At 35.6% G+C, this 19,306-nt stretch overlaps 1 protein-coding gene across 1 annotated transcript in view; it reads right to left on the reverse strand.

The window, feature by feature from the left end:
• The window catches only part of CCDC73 (coiled-coil domain containing 73), a 95,784-nt gene that overhangs the window by 20,153 nt on the left and 56,325 nt on the right, over positions 1-19,306 (reverse strand). The window contains 8 exon segments of the mRNA XM_050974902.1: positions 865-924; positions 1,282-1,410; positions 6,836-6,915; positions 8,348-8,483; positions 13,735-13,773; positions 15,548-15,622; positions 17,334-17,369; positions 18,137-18,208. Of these exon segments, the coding sequence (XP_050830859.1) occupies positions 865-924; positions 1,282-1,410; positions 6,836-6,915; positions 8,348-8,483; positions 13,735-13,773; positions 15,548-15,622; positions 17,334-17,369; positions 18,137-18,208 (627 nt within the window).

Below are 19,306 nucleotides of genomic sequence, written 5' to 3' on the forward strand. Positions count from 1 at the left end.
AATGAGGCCTGAGTAAGTCTCATTTTTTTCCATGTGTTTACTGGCAAGTATTTTTTAAAAGTAAGCTCAAAATGCAAGCAGGCTTTTATAAATTGGAAGAGTGCTGCTGGATGAGTGCTCTATGAGCAGCCAGCAAGATACTGCTTTTGTCCCTCCCTGGCACCAATGATACACTTCTCTGACCTGTTCCCTTTTGGGAACTGCAGAGTGAAAGTCCTGCAACTGTTCAAGAACAGGAAAACAACCAATCACCCTTTTCATGCTTAATGTTCGGCAAAGCAGTGCCTTATGTTGTTATTGCAGGGAACAATTTTTTTTTTTTTTTGCTACATTTGATAATTGACTCCATAGCCTTTTTTTAAAAAAATTTTTCTGGAATACACCTGACTTCGCAAGAGAAGACACTCCTAACTCTGTTCAGGGATGTAAAGGTGTGGCTTAATAGTCTAAATGGAACATAATTTCCTTCATGCACCATTGACACATTACTGCCATTGTACCTGGTTTCAATACCAGCAACGTTTGAATAAACTGTTGGTAACCAGAAAGCAGAACAGCATGTTATTTACTGCTTATTAATACTGAACCCACATGTAGGCATGTGTTTCATGGGAATACCAAATTTCCCCCTCTGAATTCAAAGACAAAATGTAAGACTTGGAATAAAGTGTCAAAGAATGGACTTTGTTCTGGTAACACTTCTAAAAACCGAGCAGTAAGATACCACTTAGGCCAGTATTAAGTATTTCTGAGGTGCAAACAAGTGAAATTAACTAGTTTTTTTAGCTTAGTATAATAAGTATTAAATACAGCACCTACATTCTTAAGTGATTTCTAAACAGTGAAGCCGTATTATCAACTCACCAGCTTTTCTTCTTTAATGTGAGTGTTTTCTTCTTGAACTTTTTTACTGACTGCTGTCTCCTTCAAAAAAGAAAAGAGCATGAAGAACCGTAAAAGGCATTAAAAATTACTGTCCATTTTCCTTAAGAATATTGTTTTGATGTTATACAGTGAATCATCATGAGGTTATTTAAAGAAATGGAATTATTTTAAAATGTCTCCTTACCCATTTTTTTACTATGAAATTATACTGATATTCATAGCACATTTATTTCCCTAGAAAAGGTTATAGTGGAAATAGTTCAATTATAATGTATATGCAATATAGTAGAAAGGAATCACTAATCTGTATCCATCAGAGATCACTGCCAGGAGATTTGCTGAACAAAGAACAGAAAATATTCACCAAAACTTTAATTTGTTTAAAATCCAAAATACCATTCTGATTTTCTGCTGCAGTTCTTGAAACTGTTTTTCCTTCACTGCAAGATTGATGTTTTCTTCTCCCACCCTGTACTGAGAGGTGACCTTGGACCTTATCAAGTCTGTAGTTACTTTCTTCAGTTCCTTAACACAGGAAACACATATAAATAGTTCATCCAGTATAGGCATTGCAATTCAAAACAGAGACAAATCTTTTAAACTATCCTGGTCATGCCCCACTTTGAAACAATGTATGGAAAAACCAGAATAAATTACAGGTACTGAAATGTGCAAGACTGACTTACTAAACTTTAAGCCTGTCACACGTGACTAAAAGTTTATTTTCTCAGGTAAAATGTGCCAATTTTAATCTCTTTGAAGTATTTACTTCATCATTTTATTATTTTCTCTTCCAAGAGGTATATTAGAAGTGGACACTGAGTTGGTATTGGTAAAACCAATAGGTTTTATGGGTTCTTTACCCACATATACAATAGGAATTACTATTGTAACTATGGTGTATGTTCTTGGGAATAAGGAGGAAAAAAAGGGAGAACAGTGATTATCTGGTAAAAACAGGAACTGGCTATAAATTTGGAGGATCTTTGCTCTTCCTGAAACATTAATTACTTAATCTCAAGAGAATGCTAAATTAATTTTATATTAGAAGGTTCTACAACATGATGCCTTTGATTTTATAGTCTTTATCCTCTTTTAAATATCCTGCAGCTTTTTTTTTTTGGGTTTTTTTTTTTTGTTTTTTTTTTTTTTTTTTGTATCTGTTCTGTAACCAGTTTATTCAGCGCTTCTAGTGCAGCAAATAAACAGCAAATGCTTTGATCTCATTAAATTACAACTTATAGTTCCTGGAGCCATAAATATTGTGCCCTGCTCTCCCCCTCCCCTCCCATCCTGGTGCAAGGTAGTCTGGTTAATATCGCTCTCTCCTTGAGCACTCTGACGTTTACTCAGACAAATAGCAGAGGTTCTGAATGCTGCTCACAGATAGCATCAAGAATTCTCCATGATGCCATAGTGGTGAACCAAGCATTCAGAATGGTCATAGTTTTATCTAACAACTAAGTTTGGTCTGTTTAACTTTTCTTCACAAAACTGGAATTTCAGTTATCACACACAGAATTATCACAGGCTGGTAGTTTAACTGTTCTGGACAAAATCATAGAACAGTACAAAAGAAGAAAAAAAGATTACATTGCAGCTGAAATTCACCAAGTTTTATGGAAAATACAAGTAGAGGTAGCACTTTTAAATAAATCATTTCTTTGCTAGAGGCTTTATTTCTCACGTATTTTAGCCATAAATTTAAAATGATCTAGCAAGTCCTAAGTGTAACTGCAGAATCAATTACAGAACTGAAAGCCAGCAATGCTTTACAATTATTCTATTCTGAAAGCTAGTTAGGTTTTCCCCATCTTTTGCAATATAGACATATCTCAGCTGTACTGCTTTTACTAGAATGAACCATGCCAGGTTCCTGCTGTTAAGTGGCAGAAGGTGCCAGCAGCTCTAACTTTGTGCAAATGCAAAGGTGCACGGGGCAGCCTGCACAGAGAAGCAGATGAATGGGACAGAGAGCCCAGCTCACAGGCTGGGTGCCACACCAGCAGGTGCAAAAGTCTGCCATGGATCTGATGCCAGCTGTTTTCCAAAAGTCAGGCTTTACAGTGTGCAGAAAAAAACTTATTTTGTCATGAGGAAAGCATGAGTCATGCCCTTGAGGCAGAAAAGATGATTGTATTTTCTTTGTAATGGCAAGTGGGTGGGTACAATCCATCTGGAAGCAAATCTAAATCTGTTAATACAAAGCTGTAGGCAGGAAAAACCAAAACCAACAAACAACCAGAACCCAACACAAACTCCCAAAAAAACCTCCACAAATGAAATCACCAAAACTAATAGCAAAGTTTTTCATGGTGAGTGAAATCACAAGGTTTGTAGCTGCAAAAATAATTTTAAAAATAATTTTCTACATACATACATGTTTTTTCTTGTACCCTGAATGAATTACAATGTAATCCCAAAGTTTTTGCCTTTTTTTTTTCTAGTAGATTTCTCCCATTATTAAAATCACAATCAGTATCCAAAAATTTAGAAAGTATGTTGAATGTGAAAAATAATTTTATCAGTTCTGGGGTGTGCTGAGAGAGAATGATAAAGGCTTTAAACCCATTCCCTTGAGCTGTTGCTAGCAGCCAATGCTTAGGGATATGGCTGCAAAAACACTTCATGCCAGTGTAAGTCAAGAGTGTCCCAAAATTCCAGTCCTTAAACCTGCTTTCCTTCTCCAAGCTGGTCTAAGCTAAAACTTCCACTTTTTTGGTTGGGGTGGTTGTTTTGGGGTTTGTGGCTTTTGGTTGGGCTTTTTTTTTAATAAAAATCTAGGTTTTTCCAATAAAAAATATTAATTCCCCTCTCCCTTGAGGCCACACAAATACATGTTCCAGCATAAAGAAATGGTGTGGGACTGGAAAAGCAGCCAGCATGGGCAGATGTAACCACTTCCCAGGACTGATACCCTATGAAAACTTAACCTGTATTCAAAATTACACCTATATCTGTTGGCTCTCTTCCCAGACTGCTGCAACCCTCTTGTACTCTTCTGGGTCTTGAGCAGCAGAGTTGTTTTTTAAGCAGCAGAATGACAGAAACCTTCTTCTTGGCCAGACATCAATGCAAGCATTTTCACAGTGGTTGGAAAGAATCCTACCACACTGAGTATCAAAATGTTCAGATCCAAAAACAAATGTTACTGAAAGGAAATTTTCCCACAATCCATTACATTACAATTTAGGAACTGGACTTGAAGCAGCCAATATGAAGAGAAAATTACAACCTCTCTAAATAATATTTCTTTCCTGAAATCCCAGAAGAGGAAACCTGTGCAGAACAGACCTCAATTTTACTCAATTTTTCTATTGTATATATTTAACACTTTCATAACACACTTGAAATTTCATTAAAATTGGAGATTAGTTTATTTTTACCCATAAATGTTAAACAGCATTCACTAACTTCACATTCCCATTAAGAACAAATGTGTGAGATCATCCAGGTCTGAATGAAAGTAATGGCTGTGATAAGAGCTGACAACCAAATTAAGATTTTAGTACCATGGATAGTCATTCCCACTCCAGCACTGAGGCTACAGAGGAAAGAAGTTTGAACCCAGAAGTTGTCAGAGCTGTTAGAGGTCAGTCAAGTCTCCAAGGCAGATAAAATCAGCTTTAGAAGTTGCCCCAAATTGTGCTGTTGGTATCATGACTTCTTTCAGCTATGTACCAAGTGAAAACAGCCTGGTAATCCCTTTTCAAAACTCTTCTAAATATCCCACTTGAGATTGTTCAGAAAAGAATGGTCAAATACTTAAACTTAGTAAGAAATTCAGAAATAAATACAATAATGGCATTTCCTGCTGAACTGAGGAAGCTGGATTAAGTTTCACTTGGCCCCCTTTTTCTGCTTATCTAACAGTATTTTATTTAAAATTCATAACCCTTCATGACCTTAAGAATCAAGAGTAGAGCTGAAAAAAAATGGATCAAATAATATGTTTGACTGCTGGAGTACATAAATCTCAATTTCTCTCGCACACCTATGTTACTCACAAATTTCATAATGTAAAATTTTGTTAAACACTTCTGTTTTCTTACCTCTTAAATTACTTACCCTCAGAGAATGCTAAGTAATAATTATTCTTGGTTTCTCACCAAAAGCAACAAAACCAATTTACTGTGATGCTACAATATTTCTAGAACTCCTCACTTTTTTATTTACAATCTACTACAATAAAGATATGCTGCATTTTAGATGAAATGTTTCTGTCACATGCTCCTGTTTCTTTCACATGCAAATTATTTCCCTTTTTTTAAAGGAATTGCACAGCTGGAGTGTACACAATGCACAGACAAAGCTGCTCTCAGACCTTCAGAGTTATGATGATATCAGCATCCTAACAAAAACAGCTTTCCTACAGAGGAAAGTTATCCCCACTGACACCTTCCAATATTTTTCTGTTTCTCTTCCATCCATTAAATATTCCAGATAAACACTGACAGTTTTTATATATAACCTATCATTTGAATTATGTAGCTAAATAAACATTTTTGAATACTGTAAGACCTAATTGTGATACAGAAATTAACTTGAGAACTTTTCCAGTGCTCTGCTGCACTGTTACTGTGGATTTCAGTCTGCTTTTCTGATGGCAAGAGTTCTGAAACCTTTGATCACATCAAAACTTGATCTTTTTGACACTGAGGTTTGGCATGTTATATTCTAGTATGTAACTAAAAAATCCAAATTGAATTCCTGGTTGATTTTTACTGTGGCAATATCTCTGTGTAATAAATATGAAAAATAAGTAAAGCACTAAAGAAGGTAAGAATGAAATAAATTTTGAAAAATCTCAAAATATCTATATTCAAGATAAACAAAGTCTGGCTTTTAGTGAATCATACTCCAAAGAACCTTAACAATAAGAGGCTACATGCTAAAAGGAAAAGGGGAAGGGGAAGAATTTTCAAGTACTTTTGTACCTTCAAATCTCATTTTTCAGGCAAGGAAAGGTAAACAGGTAAACATTCATTTTTTGATCAATATAACCCAAATATAAAATGGTCATAGTCCCTTTTCCTCATGTACAAATTATCTTCTCCCCCTGGCCCTTTTTGTTTTCAAAAACATTCACAAACTTGGCAATGATTACATGGTGATTCAAAGCAATCATCTGGAAACTGAGGATTAACATTAGGCCAAGAAGTTGAGATACTCATGCTTTTGATCCCTCATAAAATCATTACAGAATCTAAAGGAGAAAAGAAAATAAAAGGAGGAAAATAAAAAGAAAAGGAGATATAAAGACAAGATGTGGTGTGGAAAGATACTGAGTTTACAGAACAATGCTGACTTGTGAACGCCCATTTGTTTTTCTTTTGTCAGCTCTTAAGAAACAGCTCAAAGGGGAAAGAATGTTATTCTTCCCACTATTACCTGTGTTCAAGAGAGCAAATCTTGAGGAGTTTCTGAATAGAGGCAGGAGAAAAGAGCATAGTGACAACTTCCTTGTAAACCATAATATGATGTCTCAGCTGCCCTGTCTCAAAACTCTCCCACTTGAGGGATTCAGTTACACATTTTATCCTGTGTTCAAGCCACCAGCTCACCTCCATGGCAACTGCTCTTCATGCTGTACCTCTGACTAAACTGAAAATACCACTGCTACCTTCCTCACAGATGGAGAAGAGATGGCAGCACAGCACAGGAAGAAGACCGGTTATTAATAATTAGCAGGAAACAAGGAGGATGCCATAGAGGTAATTAAAACTTCACAAGTTACAGAAAATTCTCAGAGCTGCTCCAGTTTTAACTGAGGTGTCTGTGGAAGCCAATTTAGCCAATAGTCACACAATGAAAAACAGTCCTGTTGCTTGTCCACTACTTATTTTAATATATCAACAGCTTTTGGAAGGCCCAAAGAATCACAGAATATTCTGAGTTGGAAGGGACCCACAGGGATCATTCTCCATTCAGAAATGTGCACTGCACTTACTTCCTTCAGATTGCTTATTTCAGTCTCTTGTCTTTTATTCACTGATGCTAGTTTCTTATTGTGCTGTATGGCTTCCTGCACTTTAAAAAAAAGTCAAAGAATATTAACAAATAATTTCACATTTGAACAAATATTTGATTTCTAACTTCAATATATAATTCATTTAAAAAAAAACCTAAAACTGCAAATATGATTCAACTACTTTTTCTGTGTGGTTTGATACTATATTGGAGGATTACACCAGGTGGTACCAGTTGTCTGTACCTCAAGCAATGAGTTAAAACTTTTTCTGTATGTTGGCTTGCCTTTTAACTGTAATTTTTAGTGTCCTATGATGTCATTTAAGTAGGACTTTTAATCTTGGTTTTATTTTTTTAAAGATTTTCTTGTAATTTTCTGATGAGTTTAGTTATTTTCAGACTAACACAGAACATAATCGGGCACAGAACAAATTAATACCTGAATTAACAGATGTACAGAGTTATATGCACATAGGCCATGGAAGACAGAAAAAAAGCAGAGGCTAGCAGAGCAAAAAAGTTTTACGGATGACTTCTATTAGTGCTGAAAGGGGAGGGAATTTTCTCTCAATAACATTTTTAGAGGTGAAGATATCACTGGGAAATTGCCTTAAATTCTACAATGAAAAGCTGAAAATATTTACTGGTTCCTGTACTTTTTCAGACAGTTCTATTCAATCTTTGTATTTTCATCCTTTCAGGTTCCCCTTTATCCTTTTCTGGTTTCTGATTTCTCTTTTTTCACTCTTAATCTTTACTCTTTATTTTCTTTAATAGTTTTCTGGCACCACACTTGAACACAAGAACTGCAGATACCCAGAATGTCCTCTCCTTTTCTGCTAGAGATGGTCCATCATGGGGAATGATGGACAACAGCCTTACAGCACCATAAGCAATTTTGCAGTTTTGAATATGTGCTTAAAAATTAAAATACTGATGAATGTAACAGCTAACTTCTGATATAACTTAGGGAAACCCTCCAGAACAACAAGAAGGCCAAAATTAGTAAAACTCTTTTTCAGCAGAAGTCACGTGCTCACTCTCTAGCTTTGAAGTACAATCAGCAGGACATTGGTTAGCCAATAATATTCTAGATTTAAAATTTAAAAACTGAACACAACAAGTAACTTGAGGTACTGAAATACCACAAATATACATAGAATATGTAACCAGTAAATTGAAACTAGATTTGAAAAAAAAAAAATGGTTTCTTGCAGAAACCTGAAAAATTTGAAAAAATTAGTGAGATTCAGTAATTGAAAAAAATTTTTGGTGTTTTGGGGGTGTTTTTTTTTTGGTTTGATAGCTCCTCAATCAGTGGTCACACACACCACTGTAGCAGTGGATCAGCAAAGAGCACTGAGGAACCTACCAAGATATTTGATGCTTGGCATAGAGTAGCTACTATTTTTCTGAGTTTTCAAGTGTCTCCAACTTAGTGCTGTCAAAGCACAGCAAAAGCAAGTGCTGGAGGCACTTAGGACATACATACCACTGTGCTCTAGCTTGCCATGAACTCCTTTTACAATCCCAAAACGAGATGCAATAGTAGCATAACACCTCTCAACTTCATTCAGTTTCTTATGATGCTCCTCTTTTGCTGTTAAGTGCATCTGTAATTTTTGATCCTGTTAGGAACATAAATGAAGCACCCATTTAATGGCAGTAAGTAGCTCTCCAGTTGCTTTTGAATATAACAACATAAATGCAAGATCATTCCCAGAATCTCTCAGTTGTCAGTTTCGTGTCTAATAACCTTTCCCATCTCCAAATAGCAGGAAAAGAGACACAATCATCATGATAATCAAAGGATTTGAGCATCTGACATTTGAGGAGAAGCTGAGGGACCTGTGGCCACACAGCCTGGAGAAGAGCTGATAAATGTGTATATACCAGAGGAGGTGTTTGTGGGAAAGGAATAAAGAAACCACAGCCAGATTCCTTTTAGTGGTGCTTACTGACACAAAGTGAGAGACAAGAAATTTCACTTAAACTTGAGGGGAAAGACATTGTAAGGGTGGGCAAACACTGCAACAGGTTGCACAGGCAGCTTACAGAACCCATCCAAGGAGATGCTAAAAATCAACAGCCATGGCTCTCTGACTCTGGCTGCACTGACCATGCTCTGAGCCATCTCAAGAGACTCCTGACAGCTCCATCCATTCCAGTCCTGGGCTTGTAAAAAATAGCACAGCCAAGGGAATTAGGAGAGAGTTTGTGCATTTGACACACCTAAATCAAAGAATTTCAACACACCTGCTAAAAAGCAGAAGTGCATCAACTACTTCTAGAGTAAAGGTGACTTTGATTTGGACTAGTGAGTCTAATGCAGATTAACACTCCATGCTCCCCAGAAAAATAACCTTTCAGTGAATAATACTTATTTTCTCAGTGTCAATTAGCTGTTCTAATATCTTGAAATATGAAGAAATTACTTTGTGTATCTGTAGGGGAAGTTTCTAGCAACTTTTGAAAGCATCTAACACTTTATCTTACTTCTTATCACTCTATCTTACTTCACATGTTGGCCTGAGTAATACCACAAAGAAACCCACACGGTAATTAAGTACAATATATTTAATGCATTTTACCAATCTCTCTCATTTTGTGGAAACTGTTCAGTGACAATTTTTTTTGTTATCCTTGTAACAGTAAGATTTTTTTGTTCTTCTTTATAGTGTATTTTTGTTAACAGTTTTGTAGGTACTATTTGGTGAATTTTAAAATGAATTTTTCTGAAGAGAATGGGCTAAATTAATTCCTCAGAAAGGATAACCATTTTTTTAGATATCTAATCTATAGTAGAGAAACACAGCAATTAAAATGAACTGGGCCAAACTCATTCCTGTGTGTAAATTCAAGTTACACCAGGATGCATCTGGCCCAGTCTGTTTGGCTTTGGCAAGGCTCCATTTCCATACAGTAACAAATGCAATACATGTCCAGGCATCAGAGGATAATAAAAGCTGATAGTAATCAAATGAAATGACCACCATAAGACTAGCAAAACAGGATATACAATACAAATTTCTCATGTTTTATAAGGTATGAAATTAAACACACTACAGCAAATGGAAAGTCATAATGGAAGCACTGGTAAAGAAACACTACCACTTACAGAAATCACTGCAAGGAATGTAGGTTGAAAATGTTCTTATACTTTCTGTTTTTCCTAATCATAAATTAACTGTTGAAGATCTGTGCTTAACTAATGCTAGGAGGGGAATTTTCTACCAAAAACATTAAAAGGAAATATTTTCTTTGTTTTTCCCGGTAGTTCCCTCAGATATATTTATTCTAAGAGATCGATGAACTAGGGAGACAGCCCTAATTTGAGACTTGAACAGCTTGTGGTCTGAGGGGTTTTGTAGTTTTTAATATGGATTTTTTCTTAATGTTATCCCAATTCCTTTCTTTAGTCAGCAAGATAGTGTTAGTCCCTCCTCCTCTCTCAAAAAGTTGAAATATGCTTTGCTACTTCACAGGGCTCTTTCCAGGGGAAAAAAGGAACTGGCCTGCTCTATTTGCAAGAGTTTTATTATTAAGAGCTTAAAACTTGCCTAAATATGATTTTTGATGGCAGGCTGCTCTCCAGGCTTAATGCAGAGAGAAATAAAAGCCTGAGTAGGTGATTTGTCTCCTCCCAGTGAAAAGGCAGACTGTAAAACATTCTTCCATAGAAGCCAATCAAGAAACATCAGGAGACACTGCAGGATAGGGAGTGGATGACCCTGGAGCTGGAGTGAGACCCACAGAATCTTGGTTCTTCTTCCTTATGTCTGATACTGCAAGAACAGGAATTATTGCCCTGCCCTCCACCAGTAATAAAGATAAGCTGGGATGGGGAGTGGAATTGATTGTGGCCATATGGCTTGTTGAGGCACAATGATTTCTTGGTGGAACTAGACCTGAGAAATAGCTCAGGGTCAAGTGGGTGACTGGAGAAACACAAAGAGGGAATGGCTCATATCTCAAAGATATTCTGGAAATGGAGTCACTAGTCAGAGGTACTCATTGAAGCAGAAGGTGGTAACTGGGAGGTGAAAGTGTCAGAGAAACAAAGGAGATGTAATGGCATGGAGACCAAAGGCAAGATCACGTGAAAATTATGCAAAGGGCTATCAACTGTACATCTTTGAAATGAGAATTTTTTTCACAACAGTTCCTCCAGTTCTCACCAATTTTCTACTTAAAAATAATTGGATTGAATTTATACCCTATCACTGCCTCCTCATTGTATTTTTAAACATAGTATGACTACAGACAAACTCCTAAAAGATGCAGAAAGGGAACAAAAACATCCTATCTTAGATTATTATGAACAAACAAAGTTTTTTTTGCAGTAATTCCTTTTTCATTCATTGGACAATTACACCTGTATTAGAAAACTAAATGGTGGCAGGGAAGTTGTCAGGAAATGTACTGCTGTTAAAATATCCCTGACACATTTTGGCCTGTGCCAAGTAGGACTCACCTGACCGTGCCAGCAGTCCCTGGACATGGTTCAGGTGGGAACACAGTTCCCTGTCTGCTAGGAACGATGGGGGTTATTTGGATCTAAATTCCCTCTTTTCTGTGGTAGGGTTTAATCAACCTAGACCATCTGACTGCAGCTTCACTCAATGGTTTCACATACATTTAGTTTCCAATAAAAGCAGTAAGGGAAGATAAGAAATGATGACACATGCAGAGAGTCCTGGCATTCTCCAGTGTATCATTTGTCAGGAAACCAACACCTGACCATTTTCCTCCAGTTACTTCCTAATTTCAGCAGCAGGAAAACAAATACAATACAGAGCTCACACTCAAGTGTGTTCTATCAACTGAATTGGCTTTGTGGTAATCCCTCCTGACTGCATGAGTGCTACTGTCCATATGCAGTGAAGTGCAAAACAACTGCAATGCATGCAATAGTCAACACTTTAATTGGGGGGGGGGGAGACAACAATAAAAACAAATAGATAATAAAACACAAAAATATCAATTTGTTTGTCTCTATACTGTCTTTCAGAACAAAACAAAACCTTCCACTATTTCAAAATTATAGCATATATGGTAAGAATTATATCAGCACTACAATTTTTGTATAAACTTAACTGGACACAGTGTTTATGTCAAGTATTAACATTGCATATACCATGCTAAAAGAACAGAACTAAAGGAACAAAAACAGAATAAAAAGCTACATCAGTAAGGCACACCCAGTCCCCAGCTCACACAGAAGCTCCTTCACTGACTGGCAGGGTTTCTAAGGTGCCAGATATAAACTGAGCAGCACATCTGCTTACTCTCAAAACACACACCAGAGAATGATCTAATCTGTCTTTTAGACAAAAGACAAAATTGAAATAGAAATGGGTCCCAGATAAATGACTGGTTCAGAATTTCATCCATTTGATTTTTAAACACTTTGCCATTGGTGATGACCAGGAGCCTACATGGGCAGCTAGTCCTTTGATCCCTTGAATGTGCCACTTATTTCAGTGCAACCACTCAGAGAGTAAAGTTGGTAGAATTTGACTTGGTCTAAAAATACATTAGCCCACTACTGCAAAAGGTTAGAGGAAAAAAAATCACTTTTGTTTATCTTGTGGGGTATTTTGTTTTCATCATTTCATATCAGAGCATTTTCCCTAAGTAAGTCCCAACTGTACATGTTCTGTTTAGTCCTCTAAAGGAGGATTTCCAGCATCTTGGCCCGCTCAATAGCATTTTAGATTATCATACTCTGTAAATGCTTTCAATATATTCAAATCATTAATTAATGAAAAGTTTATGAACATAAGAAATATATTTTTTTAAGCAGCATAGATGCATTTCCAGCTAAAAGAAAAGCTGTTGTCCTTTAAATATTCTCATTCATATGGAAGACTGAGCTTGTAAGTTATGAAAGAAAGATAATATGTAAAATGACCTAAATGAAAGTCCAGTTATTCTGTATATTTTCAACACATTTTTAGATCAGCTGCATTTTAGGAATAAATACAAGTTAAAAGTGAAGTAAGACAAAACACATTTTATGTTGCCTTTGATCTTTAACTTGTAGCCTTATCTCCCAGGTCAGAGGGCACATTATTCAATTTCACCATATTTTGTGTAAAACCACTGTAGCGTTGAAGATGACTTTCAGTACAAATGTCATGGTACTTAAAGCTAAACTGGACTCTAGTTTTTTGAGCTTCTTAATTAAAATCACAGTTCGTAATGGTCTGACAATATTATCTTTATTTTTTCCAGTTGAGCAGCAGCAGAATTTTCACAGCATTTATTCAATCAAGCCTAGCAATGTTTCTCTGGCTCACTCTTTCACATCCAAAAAGAGACAACAGGGTTCAGAGCCACTATGCTGTCACTCTGGGTAAATTTATTCCCTGTGTCAAAGGGAGTGAGCTGCACTGGATGAAATCTAAACTGTTCAGGGAAACTGATGTAAAAAACTAATTCTGAGGAGTAAAAAAGAGTGAGAAGAAAACCACTAGTTTTTCTTGAAAAAAAAAAAAAAAAACCAAGAACTTCTAGGAATTCTCTACTACTTTTTGATATTATTATGCCAGATACTTTTAGAGCAATAAAATTACATTATTTAAATGACAGTTTATTAAAAAATCTTTAATCTATAAAGAGAACAAATGTACCAATTCTACTTTAATTCCGTGAGGAAAAAATACCACATGCTGAACAGTAGCTATCACACAATAAAAACCCAAAAACATTGCATTTGTAAGATTTTTCAGGTTTGAAGCTGATACCTCTTTGTGTTACCTGTAATAATTATCATATATCATTAACTATTAAAGCCAGTTAGTAGTGGATTATACCCCAAGCATACTCTTTTCATTAAAGCTCTTTCTTCTTTTTGCACTTTCATTATTTTCTTACCATTTCATTCAGTTTCTTTTGTAAAGTGTATTTTGAAATCTGTAAAACAACAGAGAGTTATTCATTAAATGGTACTTACATTTTTTCTGACAACAACCTGCACAATTAGGTATTGTTATACCACAGATTTAACTGCATATGTTATTAATCCATCCAATGGTGGTTTTGAATTACTGATGGCACAATTTCATGTATTATTAGATTCACTTTACTTCATAATGCTACTTCAATATTTAAATTACGTAAAAGCACTTTACACTGATTTGTTACTAGAGGAGTTTTGAAAAAGTGCATAAACCCTTGTGTTTTCTGACAGGCATCATAAAAATAACGTGCAAAGGGACCAGAGTCTGCAAACCAGACCCTTAGAAATAAATAGAGAAGATAAAGATAGAAATGAAAGTATTCCCTCAACTCCTACAGGAATAGAAGTGTGTTCCCTGTTGGAAAAAACAACAAAAATATCTTAGTAGGTATTCTAAATGGCAGCATATAAAGAGCTAATGTAACAATCTCACATGCTTTCATAATATAAGGCTGCCATTGGAAGATATTACCACTATTTAATACCCCACTGACAGAGTACTTTGATTTGCATACATAAAAAAACGCCAGAATATTGTCAAAGAACCCAGAGTGTACAAATGTTATACAGAAAACACTATTTCTAGGAAAAAACCTGGAGAAAAATCATTTTAAGGTAGGGTTCTGACTCTACAGAGAACAGAACAACAGAACAACTAAAAATTCTTCACTCTTGTATTGGGCTCATTCCCAAACAATCTCCCTGGAAGCACATGTCCCTTGTGACCTCCTGCTTCCTCAAGCCACAGCAGAATTTCCTAAATCTGAGCTGTACTGTGACACAAATACTTGATCTGTGAACATTCAACATTTAAGATTTTTTTTTTTTAATTTGTGGTTTGTCTTACAAAAGAAAAGCCAGCAGGATCTTTCATTACTCTTGCTGTCCACATATTATGTTCAGCAGACCATGGAGGGATGGATATTCTACATCATCTGTGCTGTGCCAAGGTTTGAGCAAGGCAACAAAATCCTTACAGCTATTGCTCAGAAGGCCAGCCATGAGAATCAACTTCTTTTGCTCCTAAAATACATTCAGTGTTAAGTAAGTGACAAAAAACCCCAGTCTGCTACCAAGTAAATGCATTCCAGTATAAGAGAATGTTAATAAGAACCAAAACAAGTTCAAAATCAGTAATAATCCCTTATAGCCATTTTGTTTTCAACAGAATTATTATTTCACTCAGTTTTGAGTTGAAAAATAATTAGTTCCTGGTAACACCTGAATGGCAATGCATTCCAATCCATTTTCAATGTATTTGCCTTGGTCTTAAGCCATGGATCAAGTGTAAGTACAGAAACCTCCCAGTGAAACAGAGGAAACCACTGAAAAACACAGGGAGCACTGCAAGGTGGAGGCCCAGGGTGAATACTTAGTTCTGTTTAGGAGTCCAAAACCAGGGATTCCACAGAGGTGTTAAGTAAGAAAACAAGAATGTGAAGGAAGAGAAAGACTGTGGAAATGAAAAGAAAGCACATTTCACACACTGTTTGGACTTTTGAGTCTTCTTCTGGAGGAAAAGAACATTAGCTGGAAGGTTCACTTAAAGCAGTAGTGACACTGAAGACTGGAACAGAAACTCAGTGTTACAAAGTGAGGTGTCCTAGGAAGATTAAACAATAAGGCCTTAAGATCCTCTTAAAACCAACAATTTTCTTACTAGTAAAAAAACAAAACCAAAACACTTGCATTCCAAGAAATGTTATTTTACAAAAAGCAAGAGTTTACCTGTAAGGCTTTTAATGTTTCTTTCAGTCCATCAATTTCTTTTTCTTTTGTTTCTACAGCAAGTTGGTATTTTCCCTTTCAACAAAAGCTGTACTTCAGGATTTGGGCAGAGTAAATGCATTCACAATAAGAATTTATCAAAAAGAATGTTACAAAAATAAAGTGCTACTCCACTACGACAGAAAAAATTATTGGTGAATAATTCAGCTTAATAATTTTAAAATGCAGATAAATATTGCTATTTAAAAAAAAGGTGAAAACACAATAGAGTATTTTGACCAATTCTGACTCTCTTCATCAAGTCTTAAAATTGGCTGTTCTGGGAGGGACAAGCCTGACAAAAGCAGAACTAATACATTTAGAACAAAGATAGTAAATTTTAAAACAAAAGGTATCAGGTAAATCCATTTTTTATCTGCAGGATCTTCATAGAAACAACCTGCTCATTTTTCCCAGTCCACAAAGAGTGAACTGTAACCTGCTACTGCTAGTCACTAAATACATCCAAGTACATTTAATATGCATATATGCATATGTGTGTGACATAGACAAACATATAGTATTCGCACATGAGAGAGCCTAAGGACTTCAGCAGAATTAAATCTGGTAAAAATCACTGGCTGCAGCCAATCCAATGCAGAGCAGAATCTAAATACCAGAGAATATGCCAGAAAACACCAATACATCCATTCAACCACCCCTGCATGTCCAACTCATTTCCAATATAGTGCTGACTGTGCAACCCTCCAAAACCACCCTGATCAGTGACAGTACATATCACCTAAATTAGTGCAAAAATTGGTTTTTCAACTCTGTCCTGAGCTTAATTTACTCTTTCAGTTACTTTGGTATAAAGTACTGAAAGTACTATTCAATTCCATGGAAACAGAAGTAAAAATTAACCAGCATAAAATTTAATTCTGAATCTATCGTTGAAAATAAAAATTAGAGAGTAATAAGTGGACAAATGAATTGTCTTAACAAGAAAAAATTCTGAACTCCCAATCAAGAAAATTACTCAACCAGAAAATATCAAACTAATAGCAACAAATAGCAATGCAGCAAGCAATAAAGTTTATTTTTTATATATTTTCAAACCATTTAACCAGTTTGCAAATTTCTATGTCAGTTCTTATGCCACATCCAGCATATTCATCTGCTTTAAACCACTGGGAAATTTAAATGAAACACTAGAGGCAGACATCCACTGACTTCACTGTTTAAAACAGGTTCATTGTACACCAAATGTGAATCCTTCATTCAGAGGTGGAACTGGGCATTCAGCCTGGTATAAAAACTTATGTAGCTAACAAAATCCACATAAATTCAGGCTAAAATTTATCTTATTTCAGTTTAGGTCAAGTTCCTTCAGAAATCTTTAGTTCAGCTAAATCAATACAATCCCTATTAAAATCTGATTTCTCTAAGTCAGCTAGAAATGTTATTTGTCAGTAGTACTTGTAAAGGCCAATCATCCCAATTTATCCCAACCCTCTAGCATAAAGTACATTTTGTATAAATGCAATATAGAACTATCAAAGAACACTCTTTCCTCAACTGATTTTTAGCATAAGCAGTGACACTTCACAAGTTCTACAGTCCATAAACAAAAAAAACGGAAATACAAAAGTTACAAAGACATTTATTTTGCAAAGACCATAGCAAAAAATACAATGTAATTGCAACAGACTTAGTTTATACTTAGGATATGTTTGGTATGTTTTAGGTCATTATCATTTGCTTATGCTCTTCTTTGGATGACAAACAACAAATAATTGTAGAGTACCTTTTCTTCTTCCATGGCAAACATCCTTGCCTGTAACTTGGTTGTCAGTCACATAAAAAAACAAAACAAAAAAAATCAGAACAGTACATGGCAATAATTTTATTCCTGCAATTCAAAAAGACAATATAGTTATATTAACCTGCATAATATAATTCCTGGGGTTTTCCCCCTATAGGAACTGTAGAACTCTACAGTTCTACAAGGAGAAATTTGTGAATCTCAAATTATTTTTTCAAGGGAGAAAGCTAATTGCTTGTCAGTTTCTTTTTTGTGTGACAAGACTGTGATGCAGCATTAATGACAAATTCTTCATCACCATGGGCAACAGTTTCAGCTCCTATGAACGTTCTCTGCAAGATCTCTCAGCTCCTGTGTTTGCTCACTGTAATATGGAGACTAAAACACAAGAGTGAAACACACTTTCAAATGTAGAGCAGGGTAATTTGTGTGGCAGATCCTTTACCATGGTTTATGAATCTACCCTTGCAGAGGGTAAAAAACCAAACAAAGCAAAACAGAATAAGGAAAGTGTTAGAAGAAGCATTATCTTCTCTAAGAGGTTTTGGAAACAGAAAAATGAAAAATGCCAGGAGGAGGGGCATCTGGAAAGAACTGCCAAAATACAAGCATAATGGTGTGGCCAGAAGAAAGGACATGATTTTCTTTTTTTTTTTTTTTTTTTAGCTGTATATTCTAACATTTTATATGCAATAGAAAAATATTTTCATACCAAATGATAAATTGCTGTGATGCCACTGTATTTTAAAATCCCACAGTCAAAGCCAAAGGCTTTATTTTGTTACCTGTTTTTTAAAAGCTGCCATAGCTTCTTTGTTTTGTTGTTGCAGCGTGTCAGTCTGATGCTGCAGAGTTTCCTGCTCATGTGAAACAACAACAGTGTGAGCAAAGTATTACCTCAGAGCAAACTATATATAAATTATTTCAAGAAAAGGCTGACCTATTGTGATATTTATTTAACAATAAATATGTAATATTTATTGTTAAATATTTCTAGAATGACACAACTGACTAAAAAACCCTGAAGACTAAAAGATATGCATTTTTTAACTGGCAATTGTCCTTTTGGTAGCAGCTTCTCTTTCATTCTTCACAGGTAACAACTGTCCTCTCTGGAATACAGACCTTTTACTAGGATTTCTGTAAGCAACTCCTACCCATCCTATCACCCTGCCGAAACAATCTACATCCACTGCCAGCTCAAGACAGAACCCTGACACTGGTCCAGGTAGTCACAGCAGAATTTTAATACCCATTAAAAATAGAATCCCATTGAAAACTAACTACCTGTTATTCTGTTTATAGTTAGATTTTAGTCATTTAACATGCTACCTGGAAAGAGCTGAAGGAAGCCAGAAATAACCAAGTGTAAGGCAATAGTATGAAATTTTTATCACCCTCCAGCCTGGCTTTACTCTCATCCATAAAAACAAGAAAATGAGTAAAGATGTACTTTTTTTGGTATTATTATTTCATATTATAATCTCATAGGCTAATACTACACTCTACAAGAGGGAAATCTCCTACATCTTTAAGCATCATGCTTCTCTATAAGATACTTCACCTTACTGGAAGGTATGCACAGAAAACCAGGTTTTTTCAGTTCTAAACACTGAAATATTAGGAAGAAGTAGTTCAGAGGCTCTGTCCTTGAATAGCTATCTCAAAATATAGATGAGTGTTTAGCTTAAAAATATGAGTGTGTAGCAGGAAGCAATCCACTAATGACTGCATAAAAATAAATACAAATTGAGACTATTAAAAAGAATGAACGGGGAAAAAAATTGAAAATCTTTTTCACACACAAGGAGTCAAATTTCTCCTTCTGCCTTAATAAAAATTGAGAGTTTTTAAACAGAAAGTCCCTTCCAAAACTGCTGTTTTCTTCAGCAAGCTTTCACATTGTGCAAGCAAGAACTGTTGCCTTTTGATAGAGACAAGAATCCATGGAGATA

Source organism: Serinus canaria, chromosome 5 (genome assembly GCF_022539315.1).
Source record: "Serinus canaria isolate serCan28SL12 chromosome 5, serCan2020, whole genome shotgun sequence".
Classification (NCBI taxonomy): Eukaryota; Metazoa; Chordata; class Aves; order Passeriformes; family Fringillidae; genus Serinus; species Serinus canaria.